A 25113-nucleotide genomic window follows, 5' to 3' on the forward strand; every position below is an offset into this window, starting at 1 on the left:
AGCCCATGTGCTTATTAAAATTTGACCTTAGTAAATTGTCATGTGAGGACTCCAGTCCAGCCCTATGACTAGCTAGTCATAGCTGAAATAAATCTAGCATGAAGGACCATTTCTGTGGTGTTGATTCTTGCCCGTCCCTACCCCCAACTTTCTTACTTACTCCTACAGATCTTGGTCTGCCTGCATTGTGTGTGTGTGTGTGTGTGTGTACACACATGTGTATGTAGACTCACTCTTGTAGGGGTGTTTTCCATAATCGTATCCTAGCTCTTCTGACACTTGTGAATTCAAATGACTTACCTGGGGTCATACATCTCTGGGTGGTTGTGAGGAAAGTGCTTGGCAATCCTTCAAGTGAGATATGAGTTGTTAATATTACCGCACCAAGTGGGTGGAGAATGGGCCTCCAGTCTGAGATTCAAATCCTGCCGTCGTGGCCCTGGATAAGTCATTTCTTCTCTGAGTGCCAAGTTATTCTCTCATGATTGGTGGTGGAAGTCTATCAAAATAAGAATTCAGGAACTATTCATGAAAGTCTTTCAGCCCCTTCTAGAACTCGCATTAGGTGTAAAAAAGTTCATTTTAATGCTGTGGGGTGTGTTGACTGTAATCCAAAGTTTTTCCAGTCTGGAAAAAAATCCCAGATCCATATATTTATTGGCCCCGAGAACTATAGATTCTTAGATTATTAACTGGATCAATAAGTAGATAGTTTGACTGCTGTTGGAGGCAGAAAGAGAATCCTGTGTTGGGCTTCTAGGTATACAGCTTCCGTACTTGAGATGTGGGTTGGTAATTTTATAGAGAGAAGGGACAGTAAGTAGTTGGTGCCCTTGTTCTGGACCTTGGAGGTGCCCAGAAGGGGGACCTAGCTCCCCCAGGCTCTTTGGCTTAGTGGTCACCCTCTGCCCATCATATCTGTCCTCGGGAGTGGCCCTGAAGGGGAGCTAGGGATTCCTGAAAGGCCCAGTAAGGAGGGAGAGCATTGGTGGGAGGGGACATCCCCCTGGCAGCCTCCTACTAACCAGATGCTGTTCCCACCTGACTCCAGCTTGTCTTTTTAAAGAAGACTGATTCTCACTAGTCTTTCTACTTCTCCACCCAAACAGGCTCGTTTGCTGTGCCCTGGACACAACATTCTATCGGCCATCTCCATGCTCTCCGCCCTCCCCTCTGCCTCTGTGAATCCCTAGCTCAAGGCTTCACTGAAATGCTACCTCCAGAGGAAGCCATTTCCCATTTCTCATGTTTGTTGCTGTTTTCATCTTGTGCCAACTCACTTTTGCACTTTATAAAGTTTGCCTTTTTTTTCCCCTCCCACTTGTGGACTTGTTATGTTCCCCCAAATAAAATGTTGTGTGTTCCTCGGGGGCAGGGGCCGGTCACTTTTTGTCTTTGTGTCTTTAGTGCCTGGCAAACAGTAGGTGCTTAATAAATGATTGAATGTGTTTCTTGGACAGCAGCTGTGTTTTTGCCTAGGCTAGCTGGCACCTAATTAGGAATAATAGCTGTTTGGAGAAAACCTTCCCTTGCATTTTCTGGGTTTCATCCAGGGAGATTATCCTAGTTTTTTAAACTCTGTTACGAAAAACTACCAGCATTTCTATATTGCTCTGAGGTTTGCAAAGGACTTCATAAACATTTTCTCATTTTAGTCTCAGAACAATGCTGGGAAGGAGGTACTATTATTATCCCCATTTTGAGAGAGATGAATTAGCTTGCCAGGATCACCCAGCTGATAAATGGCTGAGGCTGGATTTGAACTCAGGTCTTCCTGACTCCCAGTGCTGCCTGCCCTGTGGCTCCACTGAACTGCTAATTGAGCCTGAGTGCACTGTGTCCTTAAATGCTTCCAGTGTGGCTTAGTGGATGGAGGGTTGACCTGGAAGCCCAGAAGACCAGGTTTGCTTCCACACTGACACAAACTGGTTGTGTAGCTGTAGACAAGCCCTTTGATTTCTCTGCACTTTGGGCAACTTTGCAAGACTCTTAAGTTGAAAGGAAGAAAGGAGTAGCTGTGCAGTCACTGAGGCAATCTTTGTACTAATGAAATCGCTGGTCCTTAGCCCTTTCTTATCTAGAGCTCATGCCCTCGAGGAATCAGGCAATCCCTGCTGTAATACTTTAAGTGAGTGGGTGGTAACGGCTCCCATTATGTGCATGCAGTGGTTGCCAGAACCTCTGCTTTTAGTTAATGGAGCTGTCTCAGTCCTCATGCCCATCCCTTTTTGTCAGTGAATCTGACTTAAAGTGAGTTGCTTGTTTCCGGGATGTTTGGAGTTTTTTGTGACAGTGCTTTTTGACCCTACAGTCCTATTCTGTTCCCTTTAGGTTTAGATGGTCTTGCTAAGCTACCAGCACAGGCCATTTTGTTCTTTCTTCCTCAAAAAAGACACTGGGCTCTTTGAACAAGCAAGAATAGGCTTATTTTCTGGCCATGAAACTCTTTCCTGATAGGATGGGTCTGGCTTCCTTCAAGTCCCAACTAAAGCCTCACCTGCTGCAGGAAGCCTTCCCCTACCCTTCTTCATTCTAGTGCCTTCCCTGTTTAGCCTGTATATAAGTTGTTTGTTAAATGTATACATACATATCTGTTTGCGTGTCCTTTTCCCTATAGATTGTAAACTCTCTGAGGGCAGGGACTGTCTGGGATCTTTTTGTATCCCCGGTGCTTAGCACTGTGCCTGGAACATAGTAGGTGCTTTAATAAATGCTTGTGGATAGATCTGTGAGATGCTGGACTTGAATCCAGATGTTCCTGGCCTAGATATTGACCTGTTCATGATTCCTTGTTGTCCCAAGGTCTTTGGGGTGCCTATTAAACACTGAGCCCCTGGCTTAATTCGCTGATATTACTTGGCGTAGATATGCTTTTGGTGGTTTTTGGAGAGAGTTGCTTGGTTCTTTTTATTTTCCAGGACTGCGTGGAAATTGTTTTCATCTGAAGAGAACGCTCAAGAGGTTTAAGCTTGGGGCTATCCCTTGTCCCTGAGAAACGGACAGGTGGTTTTTGTTTGAGTTGGTTTGAGTATCATGGTGAGTCTGGGTGTGAAGCCAATGCCCGGGTCTTGAGCACACTTCCTAAAATGAAAGGGATCAACCTAGGGGGACTTCTAATGTCCTTATTTACAGCTCTAAGACTGGGCAATGAATTCCATTTTAGAATCTCATGCCTGGCTTAGATGAGATGGGGCTTGGTTCATAAGCTCTAGAGCCAGGAGGAAGCTTAGAGGTTGTCTTGCTCAACCCTTTCATATTACAGGTGAAAAATTGAGGCCGGGGTTAAAGAGGCAAAGTGATTTGATGGTGAGATTTGAACTCAGATCTCACGAGAGTTTCGTGTGTGTGTGTGTGTGTGTGTGTGTGTGTGTGTGTGTGTGTGTCCCTTGTTTATGGGGTTACTCACTGGAGTTTATCTGAACTTTGTTTACTGGGGCTCTGGAGGCCTGGATGCAGAGGAGACAGACACACTCGGTGGGGAGTCAAGCCTTCCTCGTGGAGGGTGGGTGATTTAGTTGATCCATTCAAACCCCCGGGTCCTGTCTGCAGTCAGTCCCCCAGACTATTTTGCCAACAAGCCAAAGGTCATGAACTCAGGAACAATCTCGCTGCACTTGAGTTCCATGTGATTTTTCCTTGTTAGATAAGGCCAGGTTGGGGGTGAAGGGAGTGGGGAGGGGCTATAGAAATACCTCTGGCCTAATAGGGCTTGGGAAGCAGAGGAGGCTCCCAGCACCCAGCAGAAACTTCAGAGGATTGCTCAATGTAAAGTCTGCTTTCTTAAATTTAAATTTCCTTTGTTCTTGCAGGTTGAGTATCAAAAAACACGAGCTCTCTGGCTTTAGTCTTGAATTTTAAAAAAGTGGCCTTGGGTTTGGAGTTGGATTTATGGCTCATGGGTCTGTTTCTGTGTCAGCCACAATCCCCCGTTGGGGGACCCTGGAATTTGCTGGAGCAGAGGGGGCCCCGTTGAATGGAGCAGAGTACTGAGGAAGAAACATCTTGATTTCATCACTCCTAATCTAGCATCCACAGTGTGGCTTGCCGGGGCTCGAGGGTCTGCCTGCCTGTTTACTTTTCGAGGCCATGTTGCTTTGGAAGTGCTTGGAATTCTTCAGACTGCTCCCCTCCCCTTATGCTAAAGCTGGCTCCAGCCCAAGAAGTTGGTTACCCTTCTGGTCCCTCCCATGTTTTGGCCTCCCATCTTTCCTTGCATTCATTGGCATGTTGGCTGTCCCATTAAACAATCCCTGTCTTTCTATTGTTGGAGAATTTGGTGGCGTGCTGGATTTGAGTTGGGAGAGACTCAGTTTGGCATCTGGTCTCTGGCACTTCCAATTGAGTCGTTATGAGCCTCAGTTTCACCATTTGTAAAATGGAGATAATACCAGCGTTAACTGCTTCAGGGTCATTGTGAGGTCAAATGAGATGATGTGTGTAACACACTCTGTAAACCTTAAAATTGCCGAGAAAACCCCAAATGGGGTCATGTAGAATTGGGCACAACTGAACAAAACCTTAAAATGCTGTATAAATGTTGACTGCTGCTGCCAATGCTATTATGGGCCTCAGTTTCCTTATCTTAAAATGGGGGGTTTGGACTAGTCTTGGACCAGACCTTTGACCTTTACTCCCTCTCTGACCCTGGGTAAGTCATTTAACTCCCAGGGTCTTTGTTTCTTCCTGTATAAAATGGTGGCATAGGTGACCCCTCAGATTCCTTCTGCCTTTAAATCTGTGATCCAGTGAATGGAAACCCCTTGAGGGCAGACATTGTTTCAGGTTTTTCTTTGTCCTCTAAGCCCCCTTACACTGTGCCTGGTGTACAGGTAGTGCTTTGTTGATTGATTTGATACCGATACCACTCTTCATTCAGGGGGCAAAGTGGGTAGAACCGCAGCCCTAGAGTCAGAAAGACCCGAGTTCAAATCCAGCCTTGGAATTTCTCTCAGCTGGGCTCCTAGTCAAGCCTTTTTACATTAAGAATTTGGTTTTTTTTTATTGTACTTCATGAAACTCCTTGGGCAAATCTCCCCTTTTGTTTAGCAGAGTTTTAAGAATGGCAGCATGAACGTGTTGGGGGAAAATTCTTGGAGGATTGTAGGTTCAGAGATGATGTAGCCCAACTCTCTTATTAGATGCTCAGAGAGGGAGAGACTTTACCCATTGTCCTGCCTGTAGCAGCATAGCAGAGCTGGAATTCGCCCCCGGGTCTTTGTCAAGATTAAATGTCATCACACACACACACACACACACACACACACACACACACACACACACACACACACACACACACACACACACACACACCCAGTTTCTGTGTTACAGGCAACTCCGATGAGGGGTGAGGTATCCTATCTTCCTGAAACACACTTTTTTAGGATTTCCTAGACCATGGAGAAATTAAATGACCTGGCCAGGGACACACAGCTTGTGAATATCTGTAAACTATTATTATTAACAGTCAAGAGTATTCCATATTTCTCTGTACTGCCTCATCCTGACTTTTATTCAGAATGATTCGTCTCAATAGTTCTTTCTCTGTTTTCTGTCTCTGTGTCTGTCTCTCTGTTTCTCTCTCTCTCCCTCCCTCCCCTCTGTCTCTTTCTCTCTCCCCAGCTCCTTCCTCTTTCTCTGTCTCTCTTCAATTTAGAGTCAGAGGACTTTAGATAAAGTCTCACCTGTCACTATTTACTGGTCTCAGCTTTATCATGAATTAAAATGAGGACGTTGGCCAGGATGACCTCTAAGGCCTTCTCTGGCTCTAAATCTGTGACCCCACTATACCAGCCTCCTGTTCCAACCTAGGAAGTTGGACATAATCTTTAAAACATAGTTGGATGAAAGAATGGGGGGACAAGGCATTTATTAAATGTTTGTGATGTGCCAGATGCTGTGCTAAGCTGCTGAGGCTGCAAAGACAAAAAGCAAGGCGGTCCCTATTCTCAAAGAGCTTACATTTGGTAGGGGAAGCCATCTCATAGAGGGGAACCAGGGAGGGGTGTTCTGGGGGCCTGGATGGCAGAGAGTGACTTGAGTGTGGGTCTGAAGGCACGTGCATTGAGTGAACTGTCCTCAGCTGGGAATGCACATCCCCAGGGTGGGGGCCCCTCAGGAAGGGTGAATGGAACACAGCAGCTTGGCCTCTTAATTGGTCTGCCATCTCTGCCTGAGTTTTCTAACAATTAGACTGCTCTTTCTGTTGTATTCTTTACTATCCGAAGCACTTTCAACATTATCTTAATTGATCTTCCTAGCAGCCCTCTGGAGGTATTTTTAGCCCCCTTTACCAGTGAAGAAACTGAGTCTCCCAGAGGTTAAGGGGTTTGTTTAAGGTCACCTGGCCATTAGATGTTGGAGCCAAGTTTCCTATGCCCAGGTGGATACTTTCCCCACCCCACAACGCATTCAGAGGCTCCAGGTTGGGCTTAATTAGTGGTTTGTCTTTGACTTTGACTTTCTTTGGCTGTGTCTTGGAGTACATAGCAGAGATAGAGAGCTGGCTAGGAAAACCTGGGTTCAAATCCTGCCTCTGACACATACTGACTGTGCGACCTAACAAATCATTTCAATTCTCAGTGTCCTAGGTCAGGGGTCTCCAACTCAAATAGAATTGGATCCCTGCAGGTCACATGTTGATTTAGAAAACCACAAATTAACATTATCTATGTTGTATTTAAACATTTAAAAACATTTCTCAGTTATTATTTTAATCCGGTTCTAGCCCCAGCGGGCAGTTCTCCAGGACTGTAGCTTACTGACCTGTGAGAGTTTCCCTCACCTGAGAGCTGCTCTCTTCTGCTGGTGAAATCACAGGTCTCATCTTTGTGGGCATCTGTGGGAAGCTCAGCTGAAAGGTTTTGATGGTGCTGAGAGTTGATTGATTCTATTTATAGGTTCTGAGGTTGATAGAGTGTGAAGCAGAAGGGAGCTTAGTTGTCCGGTCTGACATGTTCATTTTACGGCCCTGGAGAAGGGAATGAGATGTTCAGCGTCACATGTGAACTGCAGCCCATTCTGGTATTTTCTTCTCGTCTCCTGTTCTGTTTGACGGAACAGAGGAAGCCAGCACTCACTGTGAAGGGGCTTTAAAGGTTACACTGGTAATTGTGGCAGCATTTGAATCCAAGACCTCTGACATCAAATCCAGCACCCTTCTCATTGGACCACTGATTTCAAAGGGAGGTAGAGAGGCCCATCAAACACCCCCACCCTTTGTAACTAGAGTCTTCTAGCACCTTCCCTCCTAAGCTTTTTCTGAGGGATAGTTCCCTCCTTGAGACGGGTTTGAGCAGTGGGGAGTGACTCAGACCTTGGAAGAGGGGAGCCTTCATCTGCTTGTGGGGGAGTGAGACCGTGCCTCTCTGGTGGCCTGTCCTGAGCCTGGAGGCCTGGGAGGCCGGGATTAGCTTTTGGCTTAGCCTCAGTCAAGAAGTCACAAGGAACTTGGTTAGGGTTTCAGCTAAAGGCCTCAACCTGGTGTTTGCCCCTTAGCAGCTGCATGAAAAGATCTGCTTATAATTATATAGTACTATAGGTCAGTCATCGCTAGCATTAATAAAGCGTTTGATCCCTTCAACAACCTGTGAGGGAGGTTATTGCGCCTACCATTCTTAAACCCATTTTACAGATGAGGAAACAGACTGTGCTAGGTTAAGTGGAAAAAACAGGCTAGGGAATGTGGGTCCCATTTTCTCTTCTCGTAGACTCTTAGGGTAGGCACCAAATAATCCAATAGGAGTTGAGTCAGTAGACTTATAGACACACATCAACACATATATTCATATATACATATATATATATACACACACACACACACACACACACATATATAAAATACATATATTTATATACACATGCATAATATATACATATACAACATATACATTTACACACATGCATAGTACACATATTTATACATACATGCACATATACACATGTTTACATTCATACATATAATACAGACATAAATACATGCCTTTACTTATATACACATATGCATATAACACACATATGCGTGTGCACACACATATATGCCTATCTGTTTATTTGTAAGGTCCTTTCTACTTTTCAAGGATCTCTCCCACTGCCCCCCAACTCTTCCAGCGACCAAATAAACAGATCAGCCCATTGGCTGCATCTGAAAAGCTAGGCTTCATACTGCACCTGTTGTCCATTATGTCCCCCAAGAATTTGGAGGCATGCTTCTCTGTCAATTCTCTGATATCACCGTTGGTCATTATATTGATCAGAGTTCTGTATATGTCTATATATTTATAGCTATATTAGCCTAAATAACTCCTCATCTTTGGGAAGTTCTTAAAGATTTAAGACATTTTGGAAATCTAGCAGAGCCCTCTGCCCGATTCCCCCCCCCCCGTAGTCTTCTGACATCTCCCCTCTTGCTTTGAGAAGGGAGGATTAGACCATCAGAGTTCCAGTTTTCCTGCACTAGAGCACAGTTTCTCTTCTGCTTCGCCTCTAATTTAGGAAATGCTAGCCAGCTTCATTTCAGAAGGAAGGGAAGTGCCTTTCAGGCGGGAGGCACAGTTCCCTCTCAGACCAAGATGGATCCTGCTGACTGTTGGGGCTGGCTGAACAGCATTAGCTGCCTGCAAGTCCACGGGAGCCCTGATCCCCAGCAGCTGCTGGCTAGGCCAGTCATGGGCACCGAAGGTGTTCTGTTCTGTGTCAGTCTGGCTTCAGGATTTCCCAAGATTGGTTGATTAGAAGTTCTGCCTGGGATGACTTGGAGTACATGCCCTCCAATGTTCTTATTCATTAGGTAAATTCACATGGCAGTTGTTCTGGTCTCAAGTACATACATACTCAAGGTTGTCTCCATTACACTGTCTCTGTCAACTTAAGCTTAGCTCAAGAAGGCTGAGTTGACCTTGACTGTTGCCAGCTTCCTTTCGTTCTTCCCGTTCATGTGGCCACCGGCTTCACCACCTGGCTGGTCTGTGCAACCTGGTTGGCAACACAGATACCTGAGCCACTCAGTGATACTTGGCAGGACTCAGTATTGACCATTGTGTGGCCCATGGAGGTTGAGAAGGACCTAAAAAAAGTGTGTAGCTTATCAGTCTCCAGATGGCCAGTTAGCGATGGCTTCTCTCTGATTACTATCAGCGTGAGTTTAGGTACCTGTAATCAAGTTATAGACATCTGTGAAGTATACTTAATTGACTTTGTGCCACCTAAAGGCTGCTTTCCATGTTCGACCCAGCAGGGCATTAGAACCCTTGGTTTTTATTCAAGGGACTGAGGATAGGAATCAATTACTAAAGTGACTTAACCTCTCTGGGCCTCAGTTTCCTTATCTGTAAAATGAGATGGTTGGACTGGATTGTTTTTGAGATCCCTTCCAGCTTGAGACCTTTATGATCCTCTTAAAAAATATTTTTTAAAGCAAGGAATTATTTTATTTAGATCCCAGACTCTAAATCTTAGCTCTAGGCTGCTGATGGCGTTAAGCTGAGTTGAGAGGCAGTGTGTGCTAGGAAGATAGCCTTTGGATTTCATTAAATACAAGTTTTCCTAGCCCCTTTTTGAGACCCAGAAATCAGAGCTTTCTAGAGAATAAACACTGTGCAGTTTTCCATCAGAAACTTCAGAGGAAAATTCTATTTTGGGACACTTGCCCTTTCATAAATGCTGGTTAGGACAACACCCAGAGAAGTCAGGCATGACAAACTATGGCATTATAAACTCGGTGCTTGAGGGTTTTGTCAATTAAGCTGGTGATGCCTGAGTCTGGGGGCTGTCAGCCTGCAGGCCACGGCACTCTAGCCACAGATCTGGGGGTGTGTTTCATAAAATGACTTGGTGTGAACATAAACCATCTGTCAACTGAATAAATAATGTCTCCCATATGCTTTACAGTTTTTTCGATGTACGTTGATGCTGCTGTGATGAATCACTTGTTACTGAATTCATAGTAGCTCTTCTGTCTTCTAATTTTTATTTATTTTTGAAAAGTTTTATTGGAGAATTTTAAAGGAGAGAAAAGAGGTTAATATTTTCAAACAGTTAATTAAAACCTATGGATAAAGGGACAGTAACTGGCAATGGATCCGGCTCACTGACCTGATAAGTCTCCCACCTTTCTCCTGAAAGAAAGGAAGTCTGTTTTGTTGTCTCTTTTTGCATTGTTGCAGTCATAATGTATATCTTTCTTTAGTTTCTGCTTCCTTCTGCTTTGCATCAGGTCATGCAAGTCTTCCCATGGTTCTGTCCTGTTTTCTTAGTTTTTAATGATAGTAGTAGTGCTACTGCTGTCAAGTGAGTCTTCTTACATAAAGGGTTTTGGAATGGGTGGTAGCCAAGCTTTTGCTTTTTCTTCTGGTTTTCTTAATTCTCCACTAAAGCCAGTGTGAAGCCTTTTTGAAGTTAACTATCCCAATATTCCTTTCTACTCTGTCTGTTACCTTGTAAGTACAGTTATTTGCAAAGCATCTCCCCCATTCAAAAGTGATTTTGAGAGCACAGACTGTTTTCGCCTTTCTTTATATCTTCAGCACTTTACACAGGGTCTGGCATGTAATTATATGGCTTAATAAATGCTGGTTGATGGACCAGCTGGTTCCAAAGCCTGGCAAATGTTATTGAAGCAGTTTAGTTTCTTTGTGATTTTCCTAAATCATGAAAGCACTCTGACACCAATATATCCACTAGCCTCTGGATAACTTTGGTTACCTAGGGTTACTAAGTTACTTTGGTTACTTTGGATTGAATTTTATTGCTACAAACATAATATGCATAGGAGTCATATTTTTCCTGCATGAATAGGTAGGTCAAATGAAATAGATGACTAATGCCTATTGTCCAGGGGCCACATATAATTGGATGGACAGCTTAGAAAGCTTATTCCTCAGTCAGACAAACATTGCAGATGGGCAAGGATTTGGGCTCCAATTTGAACAGGATGGGGAGAGCGGACTGGATTGTTTGGGAATGACAGAGCTCTTTTAATGACCCCAACTTTGCCCTAAAACAAAGACCTGTGTTTGAAACATAAACAGTCTTCCCATGATGTTATATTGCTGTGAGAGTCATGTCAAGAATTGATGTTGAGATCATCCAAAGGGCAATGGGCAGGAAGGAGGTGGGTGTGAGCAGCCCGCAATACCTCCCATTACAGAGCAGGAATTAATTAGGAGAAGTGGTATGTATGATGGAGAGAGATGGGCCAGTACCATGATGAGAGCAAGGTGGTCACTAGAAGAAGACCCGCTACTCTAGGTGCCCTTTTCCTTCTTGGAATCTGTAGCCTTCTTGAAGGTTCCGATCACGTCATATTCTTTCTAGAGCCTTTCTGATACCTCTTGTGGTTAATATTCATTTCATCTAAGATACCTTAAGAATGTTTCTGCATCCTCCCACTCCAGTTGAATGCAAGCTTCTTGAGGGCAAGGAAGATTTTACATCTTGTCTTTGTATGCTGTGCATATGGTACATGTGAACAATGGAAAAATGACAGGCTAAACTAGACGGCCTTTGAGGTCCCTTCTGGCTCCAAATCTATGATTCTGTGATCTTGCTACATTTAACCATTTCCTTACCTTTCATTTATATTTGTCATTCTTTTAGAACACAACTTTTGTTATATATACCCCAATTAAAAAGCAGCATAGTGGATAGTGCCAGGAAGACCTGAGTTCAAATCCTACTTAGGATCCTGTGTTACCCTAAGCAAATCACTTAGACCTCTCTTTTGCCTCAGTTTCCTCATCTGTAAAATGAGGATAATAATAGTACCTATTTCCAAGTGTTGTTGTGAAACTTAAACCTAAAAGCACTACATAAATGCTATCATCGTCATTAATAATGATAATAATAATAATAACAATCAGTATTGTTTCTTTCTCCCTTTTCTCCCCTCCATCCTTTGGGAAGAAAAAAGAAAAACAAACCTCTTGTAACAGCTACACGTAGTCGGGCAAAGCAAACCGGTCATGTCCAAAAGTGGAGGTGCCACTTATCATGTTCTTACTAGCACCATGATGAAAATGCTGTCATTGATTCAGCCATTCTCCGGTAAACAGGCACACCTCCTGGTATCCTGGCTAGTATTGGTATCTTATGTGATGATAGAGGAGAGGGCATTGAATGCTATGGTTATGACTTGGCCTGATACCAACTCCAGCAGTAAATCACTAGGCTCAGGGAAGTGACAAATTTCAGGTCTCATCAAGCCTACTCATTAATTTGCACATTGTGATTATGGTCTTCTTAGCTCAGAGCCATGGGAAGGGGGACAATGAAAAGCAGCTGTAGGGACTCAGTAACCCCTCATCAAGTTTTTGTTTGGGCTTATTAGCAGAGTCTGAGGGTGGTAATAGGACAACTCTTGTGGCAGGAATGGAAGACTAAAAATAGAAACACTCTGGCTTAGGAGTGTTGGAAGGCAGCGAGTCTGTGGAAAAGGGTTTGGAGTCAGAGGGTCTGAGTTCAAATCCTAGCTCTGTGTGACCTTGGGGAAAGCATTACATCTCTCTGGGCCTAGAAAATCAACCATATGGGAATATAATCTCCAAAATATTAAAAGAAGTTTAGGGACCCAAGGTTAAGAACCTTTGGGTTGATCTCTGAGGTCTCTTCTAGCTCTGAGTCTATGATTCTTTAGCTTTTACTAAGATCTTCTTTAGACCTATCAAGATAAATGAAATGCTGTAATTTTCTCTCTTGATAATGTTCTATACATGTGAATTAGAATTCGGTACTGAGTCCTTCAGCTTGAAACTCAGTTAAAGGGTTAGATAATCAGAGGCTAAAAATCTTTTGCTATGTTTCTGCTTGATTGAGATAGCTGCAGGACCTAGAGGAGGTACCATATTTAGACTTTCACTCCCGAGCCTTGGATGGATTCTTCTTGGTATGATATTAATTTTCCAGTTCACCTCTAACTAGTAGGCTATGATTTGGAACAACACTGGTGACTTATGTTTAGCAGCTGTATGACCTGGCTTGGAAGCCAGTTCATTTTTCCAAAATGAACCCCACTTCTTGGCTGAGTTGGGGAAGAATTATTATAGTTGGGTGATAAAGTGGAAAGAGCTGGAGTCAGAGTCAGAGGACCTGGGTTACCTTAGTGAGTATGTGACCTTGGCAAAGTCACAGCCTCACTGCTTTTCAATTTCTTCATCCATAAAATGAGGAAGCTGGACCATATGGTTCTTCCACCTCTAACTCAATGACTCACTGTGACTCATTGGATTATTTGTGAAATAAAGATGATGATTTTAAACAAGGACTGATTCTGTTTTTACTAAAATGTAAGCTGGAAGTGCTCTTACAGTCTCCCCCTAGTGGTGGTCACTCACATTTGTCTTTTCGTTGGATTCCCCCAGGGGAAATGGGACTCAGGCATGACCTGGTGTCTTTATTTTCTAGGACAAGAATCCCAAACACTGGAGGCTGTGGCTTCTCTGCAGTCATTCATGAATGTATTTGTAGCACAAGTTAATTAGTAGTAGCTGAGGGTAGAAAGTGTGACAGATTTCGGAGTTGCAGGACCTGGGTTCAAATCATGACTCTCTTACAAGTCAGTTCACTTTTTTGGCCTTTAGTTTCCTCATATGAAATGAGTTCCTAGCTCAGGGCTTGATACATACACAACAGGTCCTTAAGACATGGCTGCAGATTGATTGAATGAAGTTGTACTAGATGATCTCCTCAGGTCCCTCGAAGTTCTGAATCTATGACTTGTGGATTCCTGAATTTTATTTATGTACATACATGTGTATGCAGATGAAATTTATATTACAGTGTACAAATACATATATATTTATATATGTATGTTCACATATATGTCTACATGTCTGTATACGCTATATAGACGCACACGTATTCTTGTCTTTAGATGTGCTGGGGTTATGTTATTTGAAAAGAGATTTCTTGGAATAGCTAGTTTTCCTCTTTGCAATCCCATTTTGCTGAGTCTTGGAGTAAGTGCATAGAAACTGACTTATTCGTATTTGGACCTGCCATGTCTGTGGAGGTGAATCTCTTCACTGATGGCTTCTCATCCTTGGGTAATTCCTGTCTCAGTCTTCTCATGAATCTTCCTCAGGGGATCCACTCAACACAGGGGGGAGGGCTCCCTCTGGTTCTCTTACTACTTAAAACCACTTGCATAGCATTCAGACTGTCTGTCCTTTTGAGTCTGTTCACTACCTGGCCTGCATTTTCTGGTCCTGCATGTCTTCAGTGATCCTTCACTTCTTAGGAATGTATGTTTGCCATGTAGCTTTTTTGGTCCTGCATGTCTTCAGTGATCCTTCACTTCTTAGGAATGTATGTTTGCCATGTAGCTTTCCATTGAACTTTGGGTTACTTGTCATCGGGATTCTTCCAAGATGGTAGTGTTCCATGATTTACCAGCCAGTGACTTTGCTAAGGAGGGTGGCATGACATGGTAGGAAGAGTGTTGGGCTTGGAATCAGAAAGACCCGGGTTCAAGGCTCACCTTGAACACTTATTAGCTTTGTGACCATGTACAAATTCATAAACCCATACACAAGTGTTTCTTCATCTGTCACATGGGAAATCATAATGCCCACAGCATAACAAGGTCTACTTTGCAGGACTGTCTTGAAGTTCAAGTGGGATCAAGTCTATAAAGTCAAACATGGAACGCTATTGCTCTTATTAACCTACTGGTGTTAGTGAGGTGAGTAGTTGAAGATCATTGGAAATATCGGGCAGCAGCACTTTGGACCCCCTTGGTAATCCAGCTTGATAAGGAGAACTGGGGTGGACTATGGGGAAAACCATGAGGGAGTCCTTTATAAGATGTCTAGTTATCCCCTCATAGGGATGATTGGGAGGACCACATTATGTATTGTAATCAAAACTCTACAAATCCCTGTGTAAATGTCCATGACTGTCCAGTGCTCAGTTAAATTTCATTCAGTGCTTTGGTCCTGGGTGGGGGCTGCCTCAACTGACAAAATCTCTCACAGCCTACTTGCTCTCTCCTGTCTGTCCCCAAGCTTTGGGAAACACATCACTAAGTCCACTGAAATCTATAAAATCTTATTACTGTAATTAGCCAACCTTGGTAGGAGCATAGTGAAACACTTCATTTTTAAGATGAGGGAGGTTCTCATCGTGGGAGTGTCCTCATGGGGTATGGGAGATCGGGTTGGTACCTGCAATGTAGCTTAGATTTAGAAGCAGAGACCCTTCCTTGGAATCCTGCTCTTTCTCTGTGTGAACCTAGGCCAGTCCCCAGTTTCTAATCTGGAAAATGAGGGGCCTCTGAGGTGGCTTTCAGGTCTAAGTCAGGGATGCTTTCTGATCCTGTGAGCTGTGAGCTAAGGAGCCCCCAGGAATGTGGAGAGAGACCTCCTGAAAGGTCCCAGTTACTGCTGGAATGAAAGAACTATTCATTAGTGCAGCACTGTGGGGAGAGAGTGTTCTTTCTTTTGAGGAAACTCTTGTGGATAATTTCCAAGTTTGGACTCCCACCTTGAAACAGAAATACTGCATATCATGTATTTCAGGATATAGTGGTATGAACCTCTGTGTGTGTGTGTGTGTGTGTGTGTGTGTGTGTGTGTGTGCGCGCATTCAAAGATTTGTCACCAACATATCACTATTTTGTCACCGATACTAGCACAACTTTTTTTAGAGCAATTTTTGTCAATGAGCGGGTATAATGTCTTACAAATTTTATAATTTGCTTTTGAGAAATACTTGATTTAGGACTTAGTTTTGGAACTCTAAAACTGTCCCTCTTTCTTCCTCTGCTCCCTTCTTTTCCTTCTCTCCTCCTTACCCCATCTCAGAGTCTTGTATGTGTTTAGCCCTACTCTAACTCATAATAAGCATACAATCCAAGATTTGGAGCTGGAAGGGACCTCAGAAATCACCTTGTCCAACTTCCTTTTTTTGCAAGTAAGGAAACTGAGGCAGAGAGAGGTTTAAGTGACTTGCCCAGGGTCACACAATAGTAAGTGATAAGATCTGGATTTAGACTGGGTCCCAGGCCTCTGCTTCCAAATCTTCTGATCTTCCACCTAAGAACTGCATAGAAACACTTAAAAAAATTAGTCCAGGTTTTCTAGATCGCTTCTTCTCCTTGCCTACTAGCATTCCCCCATGTTGTTGTTTTGTCATTTCAGTTGTATCTGACTCTTCCTAACTCCATTTGGGGTTTTCTTGGCAGAGATACAGGAGTGGTTTGCCATTTCCTTCTCCAGCTCATTTTACAGATGAGGAAACTGAGGCAAACAGGGTGAAATGACTTGCCTAGGGTCACCCAGGTAGTAAGTTTCTGAGGCCGAATTGAACTCAGGTCTTCCTGAGTCCAGCGCTATATCCACCTTTCCACTATCCCACCCAGAAAAAAATATCAGAAATCTAATTTCTAGACTCAAACAATTTTGGAAAAGGCAAAGGGGAGTGGAAAATAATCCAACCTGGAATTTCTAACTCTTTGACACACAGTAATACTTAAGTAATCAGCACCACATTTAAAAAAATTTCTAATGTGAAAAAATTCAGTATAGTTCCCCGGAAAGCGAGGAAGAAGAAGTATCACATCCCTTGGGATTAATTCATCAGGCTTGGGTGGGGTGGGGGTGGGCAGAGTGGACTCACTGCCGAGGGGACCAGTATTTATACAGTCATTCCCTTCTCCCTGGAAATGCAGTAGTTCACCTCCCCCTTGTGCCTCCGGATGATATGGAATGTGTACAATGAGGGCCTGGTAGGAAGTGTTTTGTAGGCCTTCAGTAAAGCACCAGAGAAACATCATCTGTGATTATTGTTTTTAGAACTGAAGCATATGCAAGGTGTTTATCATCACCATAGTCCACTATCGCCCACACATACAGAAGGTGTCACACTTGGGAATTTAAAGGTGGAAACTGTGCTTCCCCCCCCCCCCCGAAAAAAAGAAGTTCATAGGGAAAAGCTTTCTAGCTAATTGTGCTCTTTGGAAACTACTAAATTTTCAAAACTCTTTTGTTTTGTCAGCTAATTGGTTAGGACACTGAAAAATAAAATTGGCAGCCACCAGCATGAGGGCAGGGGGCCGTGCTTTGCTATCGTTTTTGCCCAGGGCTTAGCAGTGCCTGACTTTTTGACTTATTGGTTTTTCCACACTGTCCACATGAGGCCGTATTCCAGATAAATAATCCTTGTAGTACGCAGCTCTGTAGGAGCAGGTAGAGGCTGTTGGGTGCCATCCTGGAGTGACTGAGGCATTTCAGAATGGGCCTGGTGACTGTTGGCTCTGTACACAGGGCACTTGGAGCCGACATGACAGCTACAGTTGTGTGTGTGTGGTCTGCTCTTTGAACGCAGCTGATTGCCAGAGTTCTTGTTCTTGTTCAAATGAGGGTTTGAGCTAAATTATACAGTTAGGCCCCCAGGGAGCCGAGAACAAAGGTCTTGTGTGAATCTTAGGATGGTTAGATCTCTAGTGCTGGAAGGGACCTTAGAGTCTAGACTCTGTCCAGTCCCATAATTTTACAGGCAAGAGAAGTGAATTTCCCAAGCTCATTTGGAGTTCCTAGCACAATTAGAACTGGAATCCAAGTCTCAGTTTATCATTTGCTTTCTCTTCATTGATATTTTGGCTAAGAATGCAGTTTTTCAGTTTCTCGAACATTACACTCCTCCAAAACATGACGCCATGTTTGGTGCCAGAAGTACCAAGACATAAATGAAAACCCACCTGCTGGGACCTTCCATGGTAGACATTATCTGAGGCTTTCAATTTGGGCAAAATCATAGGAGCTGGGAGGGCCCTAGGAATTCAGCTAGCCTATCTCTTTCATTTTAAATGAAGAGGTCAAGGCTTAGGGATTTGTCCACGGTCACACAGATTGCTAAGCCATAGAGGAGAAATCTACCCCTGGGTCCTCTGACTTCAAATCTAGCTTTCTTTCCACTGCTTTGGAAATGCTACAATATGCTTTAATCCTAATTGAAATGACTCCAAATCATCTGGTAAGATGTCTTTGTCTGCTCTTCTCAAGTCTTAGATTTTATCTAAGGCCGCTTTGGACTCCTTGGGAGACAAGGATATTCTAGTGCTTAGCACACCGTGGGTGCTTAATAAATATTGATTGATGGATTCCTTTTGTCTTTGATGCTGATTGGTGTGAGGATGTTGTTTGTTCCTAAGGATTATTTCATTACACCATAGCTTTGTTGAGTATGGTGGATTCTGGTAGATTCTGCCCAAATGGACTGGTTGGAATTCTAAAGGATCTGTGTTGAAGAATGAATGACCTCACACCTCTCTAGTTCATTGGATTATTTTGGAGACAAAAGATGTTACTTTTGTCCGATACTGATTGGTCTGGGATATTGTTTCTTCCTAAGGAATACTTCATTCAACGATAACTTTATGCAGTATGGTGGATTCCAGTAGACTCTGCTTAATTGGACCAGTTGGAATCATTAAGGATCTGTGTTGAAGAATGAATGAACTTAGGCATCCCTTGTTCTTTCTTTCTGCCTTTTACAGATAGCAAAGCTATCGTTGATGGAAACTTGAAGCTCATTCTGGGCCTGGTATGGACCCTCATTCTTCACTACTCAATTTCTATGCCTGTATGGGAAGATGAAGGAGATGATGATGCCAAGAAACAAACTCCAAAGCAGAGGCTGCTGGGCTGGATTCAGAACAAAATCCCTTATTTGCCCATCACCAACTTTAACCAGAACTGGCAGGATGGCAAAGCACTGGGAGCCCTCGTGGACAGCTGCGCCCCAGGTAAGCGCTTGTCTGGATCATCGGATCTGTATGGATTACCTGGATCACCTGGATTATTGATCTCCAGGCTTCAGGGCAGCTGGGGAAGGACAACATGGCTTAATTTCCTGTCTGAGGAGTAGAGACCTGAAAGGGAAAGTACCTATCTCAGCAGTGAAACAACTGAGCCATCAAAGCGTTGACCTCACCTTGACTGGTGCCAAAGGCCTTGAGTCATGGAGGCAAGTCTCAGGCCTGATGCAGGTCCCTGCCTCCACCACTCAGGCCTGGCTGCAGTCAAGTCAACCCCCCCAGTTTGCGCCAGTTTTGTATTCATTTCAATAAAAGGCTACCATAGTTAGTGTCTATGCATGATTGAGTGGACTGTGCCTGATTGTCTTAACTGTGGCTGACTAATGTAGTCTTACTCCCCGTCTCCCCTAAGCGCACTGAATACCATTGCTTTGCCAAGTCGTTCAGTGGGCTGGTGTCTGCACTGAGGTTCTGAATTCTAGGTGGGATTGAGGGAAATGGATTTGGGGGCTGGCTGTGGTTCTTTGCCTTGTTCACTTTGGAAATAATACTTCCCAGCCTCAGGATTCTGATCCACATGGAAGCTAAGTCAGTAGAACTACAAGGAAAAAAATTGAGATTTTTTTCCCTGGCCCTTGTCTTGAGATGAATGGGATGAAACAGTATCTTTTCTGGTATGTAGCCAGTAGAGAAACAAAAATATCCATTTCTGGTGATGAACGCTGACCTTGGTGACGTGTTCTTCAAGTCAACTCAAGTCAGGCATTTATTAAGCGTTTACTAAGTTCCAGAACTGCACCAAGTGCTGGCGATACAAATAAAGCGAGAAAGGTGGCCCCTGGCCTCAAGGCGCTTCCATTCTAACAGGAGAAGAGGACACATGAAAAGGAAATCTGGGGTGGAGGGGATAGGAGAAAGTACTACCGGGGTGTGTAGAGAAAGCGCTCAGTCACGATTAGAGCCAGAAGAAGCACTCGCCTTGAAATGGAGGTTTGGAGGAACCAGCCGATCAGAGGAAGTGTCTGTGCCGCAGGAGTGCTCTCCGAGGATCTTTAGAGGAAGGTAGAATCTGGAAGGGAGCAAAGGTCACGGCATGGCCTTCCTGGAGCCTAGGAGTTTAGGCATAGGAGGAGCGGGAGATGGTCTCAGATGAACGTGTGGCAAGGTTATACGTTTAGGGGAGCGATGGAGATGATAAGTGCAATGGGAGCCCAAGAAAGGTGAGAAGAATCGGGGCTGGAATCTCAGGACAAAGCTTCTTAGAGCAGGTGGGATTTCAGCAAGGCCCTGAAGGACGGGCGGTAAAATTAGTTTTCTTAAAATTTGAGTCTGTGTCTTTTTTGATACGTCACCTTGGTTTCCAAAAGTATCCCTCCCCTCCTCTGCTCAGAGAGCCATCCCTTGTCACAAAGAATAAAAAGAATGAAAAAAGGCAGCTCTGCAAAACTGCTCAACACATCCACTGAGTCTGACTGTATATGACGTATTCCACATCCATAGTCCCCCGCTTCTGCCAGAGAGAGAGAGAGAGAGAGAGAGAGAGAGAGAGAGAGAGAGAGAGAGAGGGAGAGAGAGAGAGAAAGAGGGAGAAAGAGAGAGGGAGAGGGAGAAGGAGAGAGAGATAGAGAGAGAGAAAGAAGCATATTTTTTTCAGCCCTTCTTTGGGCTAGGAGTTGCTATCAGACACATTTTTAAAGAAAATGACAGACAAAATAATTTGGAACTTGTGACTTTATATAGCCTGTAATTAAAAATTGCTTATTTCAGTGTTTTGTTGATGGTTACTAAGTTTAGAATTAAATAATTACACAAAAGGCCTGCTGGAATTCTGATTCCCCTGACTGAAGAAACAGCATGTTGGAACAGCATGGGTGAAGGAGAAGAGGTCAGAACGAGCTTGGTGTGTGTGGCGAGGAGGCCAACCAGACCAGGGAGAAGGGTGAAGGTTGATGAGGTTGGGTGGCTGCAGTGGGATTGTGCTCTGGAAGCCTCCGAGTCTGAACTCAGTGACTCTTGGGAACCACTTGGGAAGTAGGAGGGCTCCCTGAGTCCTGCTGACTCATTTCACTGGCAGTTACTTAAGTGGTGCAAGGGAAGAGAGGGAGGACCAGTGCATTGCTTCTTGAGAAAGAGCCTCTGAGGGGATATTAGGAAAACTGTGGGATTTTGAGATAAGGTGACCTGACATAAATCACTTCCAAGTCTGTATCTGTAAATTCTACTCATGTTTAAGAAAAAATACAACAATAAAGCTCCCAGATTGAGAGGGTGAATTTCTTTCCATTTCAGCCTTAATTATATTACAGTAAAGGGAGAGAATTGATTCTTCAGAGTAGAGTGAACACATACAGATAAAACAGGCTCGTCTCCTGGTGTTTAATGAAGCATTGCTGGACCATTGTCTGATCTTCTGTAAATTGCAGGAAGGTGGAGCACGGATCTCACTACTCTCAGTTCCCTGCTGTTGATGCAGTTTACGTAACTCCCTCTGGCTTTTGAAGAAGGCGCTGGAAGAATTGACTGGCAGCTTTGTTCAGACTCATTTATACTAGCAAGTGGATGACTTAACTTTGGGTAGTGGCTCACTAAAAGTTCCTCTGTACTGCAGGTCTTTGCCCTGATTGGGAATCTTGGGATCCTGCAAAGCCCGTGGACAATGCCCGGGAAGCCATGCAGCAGGCTGATGACTGGTTGGGAGTCCCACAGGTAAGAGCTCTGCCTCCTTAATACTTTGATTGTCTGAATGGTTTTCTATTGTCAAGTCAGTCAGTAAGCTTTGATTAAGCCCCTGCTATGTGCCAGGTGCTGTGTTAGGCACCGGGTGTACAAAGAAAACATGACACCCCTTGCCCTCGAGGAGATGACACTTTTGGGAAAGACAAGCAAACAGGCACACAGATTTTCCCCCCAGGTAGCTAAACAAAAGTATGTTTTCCTGGCTCAGTAGACAGTGCAGGTTCTTCCAAGTAGAGGTGGTTGGCTTACTATTTTTAATATTGGTGAGGACTTGGCAGACTATTAAGGGATGTGCCTTTAGTGCCTGGAATGATCACAAGATGAATCAATATTGGCAAAAAGCCTGGCATAGGATAGAAGTTGACCTGGCTCTACAGGAGATGTCATGCAAATGTCAAATGAGATATTTTTAAAGCACTTAGCACAGTGCCTGGCACGTAGTAGGGACTTAATAAATGCTTGGCCCCTTCCTCTTGTACTAAGCCATGCCCTTAGATTGTTCCATAGCTTTGAGGGAATTTGACTTTTGCCAAAAAAGGGTTAAAGCTAACTCGGGCTGTATCTCTAACCCCAGCTTAGATGAATGAATGAAAAGGTGTTTATTTAAAACTGAGTCTGTGCCAGGCAGGGGAATAAGGGTTAGAGATATCAATTCCAAAGAAAGAAAACCCTGTCCTCCTGGAGTTTACATTCTAAATAAGGGGAAATAGCATCTGTTAGGGAATGGTGGCCAGGGAGTGATGATTGAACCATAGAGCTCCATTCTTGATTGACACGCCCTTTCCAGGAATGGCAGGGTTGATTGGTTCATAGGCCCCAAAGCTGCCCTGGAGTCAGGAAGACCTGAATTCAAATCCAGCCTCTGGCACTTGATACCTATGTGACCTGGGGCAAGTTTAAAAGGACACCTCTCAGTTTGCTCATCTGTAAAATGGTGATAATGGCAGCATTTACCTCTCCTGGGTGCTGTGAGGACTGAAGGACATACCATAAGTAAAGTGCTTGCAAGCCTAACACAGGGCTTCTTACCCATTTTGGTGTCCTAGACCCCTTTGGCCTTCTGACAAAGCCTGTGGGCACCTTCTCAGAATAATGTTTTTAAACACATAAAATAAATTATCTTGAATTACAAAGGAAGGGGCAGCTGGGTGGTGTGGTGGATAAAGTACTAGACCTGGAACTGAAAGATTCATCTTTCTGAGTTCAAATCTGGCCTCACATGCTTACTGCCTGTGATCCTGGGCAAGTCGCTTAACCCCGTGTGCCTCAGTTTCCCCATCTGTCAAATGAGCTGGAGAAGAAAACAATGAGCCACTCCAGTATCTCTGCCGAGAAAACCCCAAATGAGGTCACAGAGAGTGGGACAAGATGGAGAAAGACTAAACAACAGCACAATTACATGGAAGTGTAGTTAACAAAACAGGTTTTTGTGAAGTGAAGAGACTCCAGGTTAAGAATTCCTGCCTTAAGATCAAAAGGGTCTAAACGAAGATGATCTGAAGGGAAGGGATAGATTTAAGAGCCATCTCAGGGGAAGAATGAGCAGATCATGTTAAGAGTGCTGTGAATTCCTACTTCTGAATGTTCATTAATAGTTAGTATGATAACATAAACTAAAAAAAATTACTGCCTTAAAGCACTGTTTTTTGACTTAAACTCAAATGCTGGCTGCTATTATTATTACTGTTATTGATCTGATTCCTGTTCCCTGATCTAGAAGTGGACTGTGGGATTGTGGGTGGACTGTGGGTAAATGGCTGGAGTGTAGCAGCCTGGGCAGTGGCTCTGGCTCAGACCCAGAGTGGGGAAGCTGGTCACCCTCGAGGGATGGCATGTAGATGGCTGGAGGGCAGGATTAACAGAGAGAGAGCAGCCTGGGTCATTCCTGCCTTTGTTTTGTAACACAGCCTGGAGCCCAATTTGGGGAAAAGGTGTCTTGGGTTTGTGGATAATTTACCCTGAGGTAGTTGAGAACCGATCATCTCTGTGTTCTACCCAGGATCTTTTTAAAGGGGGTTTTCAAAACTTCTTTGTTCATTGTCAGAGTGAAAGGTGGTATATGGCTGAGGGCTGAGCACTGTTTTCTCTTTAAGGTTATCACTCCTGAAGAAATCATCCATCCCAATGTGGACGAACATTCCGTCATGACTTACCTGTCCCAGTTCCCCAAAGCCAAACTCAAGCCGGGAGCCCCTCTCAAACCCAAACTCAATCCGAAGAAGGCCCGGGCTTATGGCCGAGGTGAGGAGGGCCCTGGGAGGCCGAGTTCTACCTGTTACTGTTTCTAACTGAAAGGTCCATCTTTTCAGGGGAATCTCCAGGTGTGAGCTGTGCGTGGAATGTGTTTGCCTGATCCTTCCCACTGCCTGTTAACCGCTAGCTTACATCATGTTTGCAGCTGCCCCTTCCAGAAGTAAATGGGGCCCTTGTTAGCCTCTACCAGACCAACACTTTACTGAAACCTCCTGGATATGATCTCCATTATGCTTGCTTTAAAAAAAAATAGCAATAAATATCATTTTGAAGAGGTCAAATCCCAGAACGATCTGATTTGTAACCTAGAGAAGGTCTACTTTTAACAAAGGTCTAAAATAGTGGTGACTCTTTTTAATTTTTTTTAAATGAACAAAATTCTTTCCCTTGGATGGGGAAGAAAAATAAAAATAAAACTCTTGTGACAAGTGTGTGTAGTCAAGCAAAGCAAATTCCTGCATTGGCCATAAAAAGCAGTATCTCCTTCTGCCCCCTGTGCCCATCTTCCCGCTCGCAGGAGGTGGGAGCGAATACATCATCTGTCCTCTGGAGTCGAGGCTGGGCCTCGTTTTGATCAGAGTTCATAAGCCTGTCCAAGCTCTTTCTCTTTACAATTCTGTTGTGGTTGTGGAAATGGTTCTCTTGGTTCTGCTCCCTTCACTCTGTATCAGTTCAGACAAGGCTTCCCAGGTTTCGAGGAAGTTCTCACCCCTTGGTGCTTACTTTTCATTAAGACGTAAGAAGTGTGGACTATGGAGGGCCTGATTCCCGGAGTCATAGCACTTGGACTCCTGGCTCCACCACTTCCACCTGGGTGACCCTGCCTAAGTTCCTTCACCTGTTTAGGCCTCGGTCTCTGTGTCTTTTAAAATTTAAGATCTGGACCACATCGCCTCCCAGGCCCCTTCGAGCTTGGGACCTGTGTTTCTGTGACAGAAGGCAGTGAGCTGTGGAGGTTGTCCAAAGCCAAACTCGTTCTGTTTAGACAGCTGTGGTTGAAGGTGCACTGGGCCTGGTCAGGAAGATATCTGTGTTCAAGTCTGGCCTCAGACACTCACTCGCTGTGTGACCCAGGACAGGTCACTAACTTCTGTCTGCCTCAGTTTCCTCAGCTGTAAAATGGGGATCATCATAGTGCCTGCTTTCCAGGGTTGTGGTGAGGATCACAGAGCTAAGGTGTTATGTGAAATGTGTTAATTGCTTTGCAAACCTGGTTCTGATTCTCCACCACCCTCTTTGGGGTTTTCTTGGCAAAGATACTTAAGTGGTTTGCCATTTCCTTTTCCTCTTCATTTTACCAGTGAGGAAACTGAGGCAAACAGGGTTAAGTGACTTGCCCAGGGTCATTCAGCTAGTGAGTGTCTGAGGCTGGATTT

The 25113-nt window shown here is 44.1% G+C and overlaps 1 protein-coding gene across 6 annotated transcripts in view; it reads left to right on the forward strand.

Moving 5' to 3' along the window:
* The window catches only part of FLNB (filamin B), a 155881-nt gene that overhangs the window by 37943 nt on the left and 92825 nt on the right, over nucleotides 1-25113 (forward strand). For all 6 annotated transcript variants that reach the window (XM_020968927.2, XM_020968928.2, XM_020968929.2 and 3 more), the window contains exons 2-4: nucleotides 18488-18736; nucleotides 21357-21454; nucleotides 23578-23725. In XM_020968927.2, the coding sequence (XP_020824586.1) occupies nucleotides 18488-18736; nucleotides 21357-21454; nucleotides 23578-23725 (495 nt within the window). The remainder of the gene's footprint in view (nucleotides 1-18487; nucleotides 18737-21356; nucleotides 21455-23577; nucleotides 23726-25113) is intronic.

The sequence above is a fragment of the Phascolarctos cinereus genome, unplaced genomic scaffold (genome assembly GCF_003287225.1).
Source record: "Phascolarctos cinereus isolate Bilbo 61053 unplaced genomic scaffold, phaCin_HiC Scaffold_4;HRSCAF=312, whole genome shotgun sequence".
Lineage (NCBI taxonomy): Eukaryota > Metazoa > Chordata > Mammalia > Diprotodontia > Phascolarctidae > Phascolarctos > Phascolarctos cinereus.